Source organism: Rhinoderma darwinii, chromosome 8, assembly GCF_050947455.1.
Source record: "Rhinoderma darwinii isolate aRhiDar2 chromosome 8, aRhiDar2.hap1, whole genome shotgun sequence".
Taxonomy (NCBI): domain Eukaryota; kingdom Metazoa; phylum Chordata; class Amphibia; order Anura; family Rhinodermatidae; genus Rhinoderma; species Rhinoderma darwinii.
In genome coordinates, this window is record NC_134694.1 from 13158491 (window position 1) to 13170450 (window position 11960).

Here is an 11960-nt window from a genome sequence, read left to right on the forward strand (position 1 = left end):
CTATGAACAAGTTTGTCAAATGTTTACAGCAGCAGAATTGTGAGTGCAGCTCCGGATGATATAACCAATGATTGGTAGAAGTAATGTGATGTACAGTATTGACAAAGTGACAACGTTTTATGTTGGTTCTTTCTAAACTGTATAAAGGTAAAACTTCCATTTTAAGGCGAGGTCTACATGGGGAACGTTGTGGCTCCGTTCATTCCAGTAACATTCTAAGCTGTCAATGAAGCCTGATCAATATAAGGCATTTTGGGTCAACCGTCCATCGAGCCCTATCTGGAGAAACGAATCCAGAGCAGACAAATAACCAACTCCACTGGTTGCAAATAGGTTTGAATTTGGTTTTTAACCTTTTACATACCAGGAAATGTCCTATTACTCATCATACGAAGAGGAGAAGGCCCATCTTGGGATTAATGCTCTTTATGGCTGTTAATATTTCCAGAGTAGCTTGACCCTATTGGAAATTCTCCCTTTAAATCCGGACTGGACGAGAGCGCCTTCTGTAAAAGTCTTGCCGGAATGAATACTTGGGATGTGAACGGGAGATATGTGATAAGATGTTAATAAGGAATATTAAGATCTACAATTTGCTTGATTGACGTTGCTTGCTCCACACACTGCCGGGCAACTTGACGTGTATTTACATGCCTTTATTAAAAAAAAAAAAAGACTACCGTTGCATTGATAAAAGGAAAAACAAGACCGGCTCGTACTTAAACTGCCAAGAAACATCGTTTTCCATCCGCATGCATCTATTTACATATCTATAAACACCATAAAACACCACCCCAGTCCACCGACAAGCAGCATGGTTACGTGAATCCCATAAATAAGCAGTTCGTTCATGAGGCTAAAGTCGACCCGCCTCCGCCCTAGCAGCAGCAGGATGATGGACAGTTTGTATTGGAGGCGCAGGAATACTCGGATGCCCAGATACTGAAGGCAAAACAGGATAGAGAGTGCCACCCAGAGGATGGAAGTAAAAAGGCTGCAGCTGAAGTACAGCAGGAAGCGGATAAACCCATACATCCATCTGGACTTTAAGTAGATGTCAAAGTTGTTGTACTTGGTGCGCACCAAATGTGTAGTCCGTACCGGTCCGCAGGCAGAATGCAAGCAGGTGGTATGAGGGCCGTGGAATGACCGAACGCGACGGGGAATGGGGATTACAGGCATTGGGGACTCCACCTCTTGTAGAGTCTCATGGGAGGTTGTGGCCGGGTCATATCCTCAGGTTGGAAGATTGGAATGAATCCAGAAGGAATACCGGGTGGAAGGCCAGGGATCCAGACTTGTATATACCTGCAAACAAAACAAGCAGTGTCAATGACTGCAGGCATCCTTAGTGAAGTATATAGATACATATATATACAGTAAAAGGGACGACCCCTGTCCATAAGGTTTATTCTAGTTTCAGCATCTGCATTCAACACCCAGACCCCGTGTGGGTAAACTTCGATCGCCATAGAACAAAAGGGGTTTCGGGTGCTGGGTCCATAATACAGAATGTAAAATAACAGCTGATTTTGAGAGTCCTTAGGGACCTGCTTTGTGACTAGAGGTGGTCCTATAGTCCGTTACAGGAACTTTACATAAAGTTTGTGTCGGCAAGAGCATTTCAAACCAGAGTTTACTTTGCTGTAAGGACCCAAAAGCAACAAAGGCATTTAGATAATGCACACATTATAAAATATCTTGTTTGCTAACTGGTCGACAAAAGTTGACTCAAAAGTACAGCTTTTCTTTAAAGGGTAACTAGATTATTTAAAAAAACTTTTGACGTGTCAGAAGTTTTGATCGGTGGGGGTCCGAGCACTGAGACCCCCACTGATTGCTAAAACGAGGTGTTCTGCTTAGTTTCTGATTGGCTTTCCTTGTAAAGCTGAGCGAGTGGTGTACGAATTCATAGACTTTCCATTGAGCCTGTACACCACGCCGAGGAAAGCCGATCAGAAATGAAGCAGCACAGCGCTCACCTGAGCACTTATGCAGCTTTGTTTTAGCGATCGGTGGGGGTCTCAGCACTCGAATCCCCGCCGATCAAAACTTCTGACATGTCAAAAGTTTTTGAAAGTTTAGTTGCACTTTAAAGTTTTGGCTCCACTTTTGGCTGGGGCTACACGGTGGCTAAAAACTGCTCATGGATCTCCATATCAATGCAAAAAAGTTGCAAGAGACCATGGGACTAATGCAAAATTTTCCTCACGTGTAGCCCACCGTGCTGGTTCTCTCTGTCATGCGGAAACCTGGCATCAAGTCTGTATTAAGAGCCAGAGCTGCATTCACAATTCTTTATGGTTGTCCTTAAATGGTTAGATCCTTAGAAGCTACTCCTCTGATGCAGTGGGACAGTACATTTCCCTACATCAGATTATTGTTCCTGGTATAAGGATTGCATTTCCAGAATACAAAACGCCAGAACAAATTCACCAGATGGGAATGTTGGTTGATTACAGCTCTGAAGCCTGCAGAATTGTGAATGCAGCTCTGGACTAAAATATAGGATGAGCAAAAGAGAAGTTTGCAAAGTTAACCAACTTTTTATGTACATTAACTCTATATGTGACCAGTAAAATAGTGACCGATATTAATAGATTTTCACATCTTTACATAAATTTGTAGTCTGTCTTTGGGCTAGATCTTCCGCCTAAAACGATAAGTCTTGTTCGTGGCCTGTTACACTAGTGCAGCAAGGGTTATTGCCTTGGCTCTGACCTATTCTCTAGACCGGGCTGGACAATTATGGTGCCGGAAACATTCAGTCATTGAGTTCTATGGGTAGGAGAAGTCTGGTGCACAGCGAACATCCAAAGTCTTCTGTATGATGACCCCACAATCCGTCCAATGTCTTCCTGGAAGGGGGCGTTTCTAGCTCAATGGTCGTCTGCCTGGAAAACCGTGAGGAGGTGACAACACGGGACTATAGTCTGGAGAGGAAAATCGCACAACTTCACTTCAGCCTGCCACAGAAATAATCTCATTAATACAGGGATGAGCTGGCAGCGGGCACTGCCATGTCCATTACTGGCTGCACTGTGAAACAATCTGTTCTCTAAGTGCATTTATTTTTACAATCAATCTCATTATGTATTAATATCACAGTGAGGCGGAAAACGAGGATTTCCACCACTTGTAAATTTCAGGAATCCAGTATGGCGGCCAGTGCAGGTTTTATGGGGTGGCAAACTAGGCAATTGCTTAGGGGGTCCCAGGAATAACCGGAGTGTGGCGTAGAAAACACTGGTAGTCCGGTAGAGTATATAGCTTTATATAGTAGTATTATTTAGGCTTTGTATGGCAGTATCATGTTGGCATTGTATGTCGATATCCAGGTAAAAAGTGCATATGTATCCATGTTTTATTATAGTGATCTTTCTTGATCTAGCTTAGGAAGTTATGAGAAAAACTGTAAGTACAGTGTGTATGGGGCCCTACTTTGCTCGTTACCCAGGGCCCCATTTTATATAAAACCATCCCGTATCCCTGCATTCACATAATTGTATTTGTGACCTATTTTAAGCCCAAATTAGACAATTTCCTTTAATATCCAATCCTTTCCAGTCATTTGTGCCAGTTACTGCACCCTTTATTACTGGTTTAGTTACTAGGACGGCACCGTGTGGCCCTTCAACCACAATATTCTGGATATCCTTTTCTATTTTTTGTTACCCTTTATTACTGCTCTGTTCATCCTGATCCTCCTGGTTCATCTGGATAAAACCTAACATTGAAGATCTCTATGATAATCACACTCTGGAACGCTGGGTAACAAACCTTGTAGGGTATCGAAAGACTTTGCACAAGGGCAAAGCTGAAGAACAAGGATTTTCCATGTCATTTTAGAAGGATATATGTCAGCTGTGCGGACCTCATGGAGGAATAGTACAGATAATCACAGCGGTACTTGGTCCCCGTGACGGCAGCCTGTCCTCAATTACACCTTGCTGGGTAAAATCATCATGAATTAGGATTTCCGCTGCTGCTGCTTCTGGTTTTCTACTTGTGCTGTGTAATCTTCCAACCAAAGGTCTAGGACACGATTCTGTAAAGAGACCACGATCTCCGTAGAGTTGAAAATAAATATTATCTGAAGCAGAAGTGTCGCTGTCCCAATTTGGCTGTTTTTGGATTGCTTCACCCAAACCAAGGGAATATTCTGTTTGGCCACTTGGACTGTAAGCTCCAGCAGTTTCAGCTCATGGTCTATATCTGGGGTGTAATTTTTGGTCTTAGGCCCACCTTGTCCCTTCCTACCTCTAATTACTTATTCGGTATATGGACATCAAAGAGGTCCTACACTTGGGTCTCCCCTCTTTGAGCCAGAAGAGCAAGAGCTCTGATTCGGCAGACCTGAGCCATAAATGCATTACATGGAGGCCATTCCTTTGACCGGCCGCCACGTAACGATACATTTCCTCTGGTGCGCCGCTGTTTTTCAGGAGTGCCGCACCTGCGGCGATATAGTGATTGCCGGGTCAACTTCCATACGGAAGGGGTTGTCTCACTTTTTATAGAAGGGGGGGGTCCCATATTCTGCACCCTCATCTGCCAGCAGCTATAAAGAACGTCTCCGGCTGTGAAGGACAAAGCACATCCGGGCATTAGATGGACCGCTAATTAATTTCAATGAGAATGATGTAAAATTCTATTTCTCGTGTGAGACGAAAATGTATCCTTGCTGATGAAGAAACGCTTGAGGGATCCAACATGACGAACTTCTCATTTTTGGCCGTTCGTATTAGATGTGCCACAAGGAGCCAACATGAGCGTACTAAAGGGAAGAGCGAAGGTCTGATCCAGCGATAAGCCACAGGCGGGAAAACCGTGTCAATCGGTCAGAGATGAGACGCTACGGACAGATAGAAGTCTTACTGACAGGTGTCACTGAGACGTCTGCCTGTATATAGCCGCTCTATCCTCCAGCATTGTAAGGGTTCCTCCACACATGACCGCTCTACACCCAACTCTAGACATCTGTCAGGTTACCCCCAAAGCCTGAGTACCCCGACTAGAAGAGCACTCATGTTATGTTATCAGTCGCCCCCCCCTTAACTGCCACTGGACTTTACATACTATCATACAGCGCCCCCTGCAGGTTGCTACGCTCTAAATCCATGGAACTGAACCTCTCATACAGCGCCCCCTGCAGGTGACCCCACTCTACAGCTTCAGGTGTTCCATGTTTCACACTCCCGTGTCACACAGCGCCCCCTGCAGGTGACACCTACTCTACAACCCGAGGCTGGATCCTCTACACTCCCGTCATATAGTGCCCTCTGCAGGTGACCCCGCAGTCTACACTCTAGTCCTTACGGAAAATCCTCAGCCGGTGAGCCCTAATTACACAGCGCCCCCAGCAGGCGGTCCTCTCATGCATTTATTCACTTACAGCGGGTGTCCGCACCGCTCCCAGTCAGCCGGAACCACCCCGCCGCCTCCATCCTCCACACTTCAGGCTCCGGCAGCCGGTATCACGCCCCCCTGCATGAGCCAGACAACCCACCACCACGCTCACTTCCTGCTTCCGGGTAACAAATATCGCGTGAGTTAGAGACCGGGTACCGTTTCCCTGGTTACTAGGGAAGAGATCCCGTTACTATGGCAACCTAGGCAGAAGCATTGGTCATATGTCTGCTGGAGCCCAGTGTCGTGTCTGCATTGTGTGGCTTATAGGGAAATAATTTTCTTGGGGTTTCATGGAGTAAACATTCCTCAGACAAAACGTCCGTGTTACCCACACCGCCCAACGTTCAAGTATCACAAAGGGGGACAGTCGAAGCCACGCCTCTAATCTCACCCAATCCCCGCCCATACACACCCGGATCAGCCCACACAGTATAATGCCAAATAGCTGCCACCACACCGTATAATGCCCTCATTGCTGCCCCCATACAGTATACGTCCCCCATAGCTGCCACCAAACAGTATAATGCCCTCATTGCTGCCCCCATACAGTATAATACCCACACAGATTCTCCCATGCAGTATACTGCCCCAATACAGTATAAAGCTCACATAGATGCACCCATGCAGCATAATACCCCATAGCTGCCCCATACAGCATAATTCCCCCATAGCTGCCCCATACAGTATAATGCTCACTCAGATGCCCCATACTGTATAATGCCCCCAAAGCTGCCCCTATACAGCATAATGCCCAGATAGCTACTCCATACAGTATAATGCCCCCTAGCTGCCCTTCTATAGTATGCCACCTTAGCTGCCCCTAGTGGCAGTGCCCTTGTAGATAGTACCAGTGTCCCCTGTAGATAGTCCCCCTATATAGTGCCACAGTGTCCATGTAGATAGTGCCATGCACCACTTGAAGATGGCGCCACCCCGCCGTGTAGATAGCGCCATTGGGACTCCCTCTAGGAGCGGAATCCCCAGCCAGAGCATAGGCCGGGGATTCCGCTCCTAGACGGAAGCCCTGATTACACTCTCTATATATGGACAGTGACGTCAGTGGCTACTTCTTGAGCAGAATCCCTGATGCCGACTCTGGTCGGGGATTCGGCTCCAGGAGGAGCCCTTGATGTCAATGTCCATATATGGACAGTGACCGCAGGTGTTTCTTCTAGGAGCGGAATCCCCGGCCAGATCATCGGCAACGGGGATTCTGCTCAAGGAGTAGCCACTGACGTCACTGTCCATATATAGACCGTAACGTCAAGGGCATCCCCGAGCACAGCGCTTAAAGTAGCGCTGTGCCCGTGGAGTCCTCGGCGAGCGGAGGAGCTCCCTCTGCTCCTCCGCTCTGAACGAATTCTGAAGTGGGGAGCTGACGGTTCCCTGCTTCAGAATTGGGTTCAACTGTATTTGCGTCCTGAGGACGCAGATACAGTTGACAGCGGCACATACCCCCGACCGCCTGGGACATCTGGGGACCGCCCAGACTCTGGGACTGTCCCGCTGAATTCGGGATGGTTGGGAGGTATGATGTTACCCATAGCAACCAGAGTTCAACTCTTCGATACTAAACACCACAAAAACTAAACGTGGGCTCTGCTTGCTATAGGTAACAAGGTCGCTTTTTCTATGAGACAATTTTGCAACAAGGCTCGGGCTACATGACGACTAAGATGCAAGTGATCAGTCATGTGACAAATAAGTTGCATAATGTAACGGCCACTGTTACTGGCCATCGGGCTAAGCTCGCGTGCATCGGTTGTAGTGCAGGGAAAAAACGTGTGTAAATGCTGCTGCATTTTGCCGCGACTAGGTCGATAATATTCCCAGAACTAGTTCTATGGAAAATGCGTCTTTTACATGCGATTAGAGACAAGCAAGTCTGTCAAAATTCAGTACGCCAATTAATTTCCCATTCCAGAGCGGGTAAAATGACCTAGGCGCCCAGGAGGTCTCCTCTTTTTGTGGGTGAATAGGCAAAACTGGCCTAAGGATGTTTATAGACGTATAGAAAATATTGGCGTCATTGTTGGTTGTATCGGCCATTTCTCTCTATGTTGGAACATTTACCAGTAAGAAGCATACCCTCCAACGTACTGGAAAAAAAAAATGGGTACAAAGCACCTGCCGTAGGGCAAGTATGCGCCAGTTACTTGATTCTGCCGTCCAGCTACTACATTTTTATGGGGTCATTTTTTATTGGGGAATTACCCCCCCCCCCCCAAACTTCCTCTGTTCAAGACCACATCTCTTGGCCAAATTGGAGAGCGGTTACAAATAGCGTCTCTTGCTCCGGAGGACCTGTCCTGTCCGGCATTACACAGACTGTACATTGATATGAAAGGGCATTGTGTAATACCTAATTTCTCCTGTGGTTGCGCTGCAGGAAAATTGAACACTGCCAAGTTCCCAACAGATTACAATTGAGCGTTGGGGGTCCCAGGAGCGGGGGATACTGTGATCCGTTTACGGTCAAGGGTCCCTTCTGTTACATGCACCAAGACGGGTCACGTATCCGAGTCGAGCAGTTTAGTTTAGCTGAATAAAGCCGAGCTGGGTATTAACACTGGTAACTGGTCTAATGCCAGCGTGCAAGGGATTTAAATGGAGCAATCGGCACTGACAGGTCGGTAGGTTGTGCGCTCTGAGAATGTGCTGCCCGGCATCCCTACTAGCCCTTGAGAGAGGGCTGCATTCACAAATCTGCAGGCTTCAGAGCTGAAATATCCCAGCAAAATTTGGAGGCCAGATAGCTTGCCATACTGCAATACAGACCGTCTGCGGCCTTCTCCATCGGATGCCATATAATTTTTTTTGTGTGTATTCGCACCATGGAAAAAAACATAAATTGTATTCCTTGAAAACAAACTCTGTGTTTGGAAATGAAGATCTGCAGATCGTTTTTACTGTCTAATCACCGTTCTTCTACCAGGACAGGACGACACAGAATTTCTACATCTGTCATATGGCATTTGTCTCAAACTCATTAATATCTCTGTCACATTGTGTCTGATCTAAATTATTCATTCCTTCTAGAGACTTCAGCAGTCGTGTAGAATTACTAGTGTAATACCAGATGAGGCAGCGTCTTAAAGATATGGGATCTGCGGTGGTCTGACCATTCTATGACTGCCCAGGAGACCTCATTCCACATACTGAGGAGGAACACATCATTAAATAACTTTTGTCCCAAATATATTTAGACTTACAATGAAAATGGCCGATCAAGTGTGTCAATTCCATGAAGCTGAGGGGCGAGAAGTGTCCACCAGACACAAGTGATAAGTGTGAACTGAAGGACCCCGCAGCTATGACTGGCATAATGGGGGCTCTCAGTCTGGACAATGACTCTCTTTCTTTTGAGGAGTCCCGTAATGACTAGTTGATTGCATGGAGGGGGAGGGGTACAAAGTCCTTGCGACAACCGTAACGTGTAAGCCCCTGATTTCTGTTGGAGTAATATGGCCGGTTCCTGTAGCTGGATGTCGGAATTGCCATGCCCCAAGAGGTCAGATTTTCAGTATTGGGTCAAAATGTCTACCTTCTGACTTATTAGTAAATTAAATAGCAATACCTGGTAGCAGATTTGGGCACAGAGACCCTGCCAGAGCCTTGACTTTCTCCTATACATAAATCTTGACCTTCAATCATTTCCAATTTGGCCAGATCTTCCATGTTGTTGGGTGGTAGTCTAGTTTTTTTCCCTCTTGTGTGTTGAGTTTTCTTGCAGTTTCTATTAATGTATTAGTAATGTTCTCAGTAAGTTGGTGGAATTTATTTTTCTTTACATTTCTTGGGATATCAGAAATTTTTGGAATTTAACATTCTTGGACAAAAAGAATAACAAGTGAATTACTAAGTTTGTGTTTTTTTGATTGTTGGCCGGGTTAGGCCTCTACTTCCTGTGGCCTCTACTTCCTGTGGCCTCTTTTTCTCGTGGACATTTCCTTATGTGTTGCTTGATGCCGTGGGATAGCATAATTTTAAGTTTGGTCTATTCTTCTCTGCTGCAGGGTATGTGGATAGACTTTTTGCTGTGCTCAAATTAGTGAATCCAACAGGTTCTGGAGCTTTTGTCGAAGTTCTTCCAGGAGTTGTGTAAAGGATCTGCCAGGCACTGCGGGGTTAACTCCCAGAACTAATCAGTCAGCACCTGAGAATACATCCCTGAGACTGACTCCTGCTTCCACCATTCAGGCTGGCAGGCTTAGGAGTGGGAGAGCCTATCGTAACCTGGCCAGACTCCGCTAGCTCCCGCCCTCGGTCTATTTAAGCCTGCACTTCCTGTCCCTCGGTGCTTGTTATTGCTTTGGTTTCCTTCCTTGTGGTTCCTGGCCCAGCTACAGCTCCTGCTATTTTTGATCCTGCTCCATACAGACCCTGGCTTACCGACTACTCTTCTGCTTTTCGTTTTGTACCTCGCACACTCCTGGCTTGACTCGGCTCGTTCACTACTCTGGTTGCTCACGGTGTTGCCGTGGGCAACGGCCCCTTTTCCTTGCTTGTGTTCCTTGTATGTTTGTCGTGTTTGTCGTGCACTTACTGAGCGCAGGGACCGCCGCCAAGTTGTACCCCGTCGCCTAGGGCGGGTCGTTGCAAGTAGGCAGGGACAGAGTGGCGGGTAGATTAGGGCTCACTTGTCCGTCTCCCTACCCCCTGCCGCTACATAATAACAAGCCCATACCTAGTCTACCCCTGGTCCCTGACACCACTATGGATCCCCGTGAGACCCTGGCTCAGCAAATGCAGGGTCTCTCCCTACAGGTCCAGGCCCTGGCTCAGAGGGTCAACCAGCCTGATGCTACCCTGGTAGTTCCCCGCACCGCACCTCTTGAACCCCACCTCAAGTTGCCCGACCGGTTCTCAGGGGACCGGAGGACTTTTCTCTCCTTTCGGGAGAGTTGTAGGCTTTACTTTCGTTTAAAGCCTCATTCCTCAGGTTCTGAGAGCCAGCGGGTGGGTATAATTATGTCCCGGCTCCAGGAAGGGCCCCAAGAGTGAGCCTTCTCCTTGGCTCCTGACGCCCCTGAACTTTCCTCCGTTGATTGTTTCTTTTCTGCTCTCGGACTTATTTATGACGAGACTGACAGGACTGCCTTTGCCGAGAGTCAGCTGGTGACCTTAAGTCAGGGTAAGAGACCTGTTGAGGAGTATTGCTCTGACTTTCGGAAGTGGTGCGTAGCTTCTCGGTGGAATGACCCTGCCTTAAGGTGCCAGTTTAGGTTGGGTCTGTCGAATGCCCTGAAAGACCTGCTAGTTAGCTATCCCTCTTGTGACTCCCTAGACCAGGTTATGGCTTTAGCGATACGACTTGACCGACGTCTCAGGGAACGACAACGTGAACGTTTATGTGTTTTCTCCTCCGACTCCCCCATGATGCCTCCCGAAGCTCCGTTGCTTCGTTCCTCCCCGAAAGATTCAGAGATACCTATGCAACTCGGGGCCTCCGTGTCCCCCCAACAACGTAGAGAATTCCGCAGGAAGAATGGTCTCTGCTTCTACTGTGGGGACGACAAGCATCAAGTGAACAACTGTCCTAAGCGTAAGGTTGCAGCCAGAGAACTTCCGCATCTAAGTGATCATCGGGGAGGTCACTTGGGCGCACAGGTATTTCCCGTAAATATGAAACGTACTAAGATCTTGCTTCCCTTTCAGGTCTCTTTTGGTGGTAGGTCTGCTACCGGCAGTGCTTTCGTGGATTCAGGGTCCTCTACTAATATCATGTCTGTGGAATTTGCTATGTCCCTTGCTTTGCCTCTTATTGATTTGCCTAAACCTGTCCCGGTAGTGGGTATCGACGCCACTCCTCTTGCTAATGGTTATTTTACACAGCATACCCCTGTTTTTGAACTCCTTGTTGGCTCCATGCATTTGGAGCAATGCTCTGTACTGTTGATGCAGGGATTATCGTACGATTTGGTGCTAGGTCTTCCCTGGTTGCAGTTGCATAATCCTACGTTTGACTGGAATACTGGGGAGCTAACCAAATGGGGTAATGAATGTTGTACGTCATGTTTTTCTGTTAATTCTATTTCTCCCCCTAAGGAGGCGAATACGCTACCCGAGTTTGTTCAGGACTTCGCTGATGTTTTCTCTAGGGAGGCCTCCGAAGTGTTACCTCCTCATAGAGAATACGATTGCGCTATCGAATTGGTACCAGGAGCTAAGCTTCCTAAGGGTAGGATATTTAATCTTTCTTGTCCCGAACGTGAAGCTATGAGAGTGTATATCCAGGAATCCCTGGCCAAGGGTTACATTCGTCCCTCTTCTTCTCCGGTAGGTGCTGGCTTCTTCTTCGTGGGGAAGAAGGATGGTGGTCTTAGGCCATGCATTGACTACCGTAGCCTGAATAAGGTCACGGTAAGGAACCAGTATCCCCTTCCTTTGATTCCTGATCTCTTTAATCAGGTTCAGGGGGCCCAATGGTTTTCTAAATTGGATCTACGGGGGGCGTATAACCTTATTCGCATCAAAGAGGGGGATGAGTGGAAGACTGCGTTTAACACGCCCGAAGGCCATTTCGAATACCTCGTCATGCCCTTTGG

The 11960-nt window shown here is 47.2% G+C and overlaps 1 protein-coding gene across 3 annotated transcripts; it reads right to left on the bottom strand.

Annotated features, from left to right (window-relative positions):
- Nucleotides 1-330: 330 nt before the first annotated feature.
- Nucleotides 331-5734, bottom strand: TMEM250 (transmembrane protein 250). 3 transcript variants are annotated; one of them, XM_075834173.1, is made up of 3 exons: nucleotides 5396-5734; nucleotides 3781-4580; nucleotides 331-1308 (listed from the first exon to the last, which is right to left on the bottom strand). In XM_075834173.1, exon 3 carries the CDS (start codon nucleotides 1180-1182, stop codon nucleotides 763-765), a length of 420 nt encoding a protein of 139 aa, XP_075690288.1. In that variant the 5' UTR covers nucleotides 1183-1308; nucleotides 3781-4580; nucleotides 5396-5734; the 3' UTR covers nucleotides 331-762. The 3 variants fall into 3 exon arrangements, with proteins under 3 accessions (XP_075690288.1, XP_075690286.1, XP_075690289.1); XM_075834171.1 differs by lacking the exon at nucleotides 3781-4580; XM_075834174.1 differs by lacking the exons at nucleotides 3781-4580; nucleotides 5396-5734 and adding an exon at nucleotides 2722-2988.
- Nucleotides 5735-11960: the final 6226 nt, after the last annotated feature.

Bases quoted from the DNA above. Each gene is read 5' to 3' on its own strand.
- TMEM250 (XM_075834171.1), bottom strand. From the start codon at position 1,182: ATGCCTGTAATCCCCATTCCCCGTCGCGTTCGGTCATTCCACGGCCCT.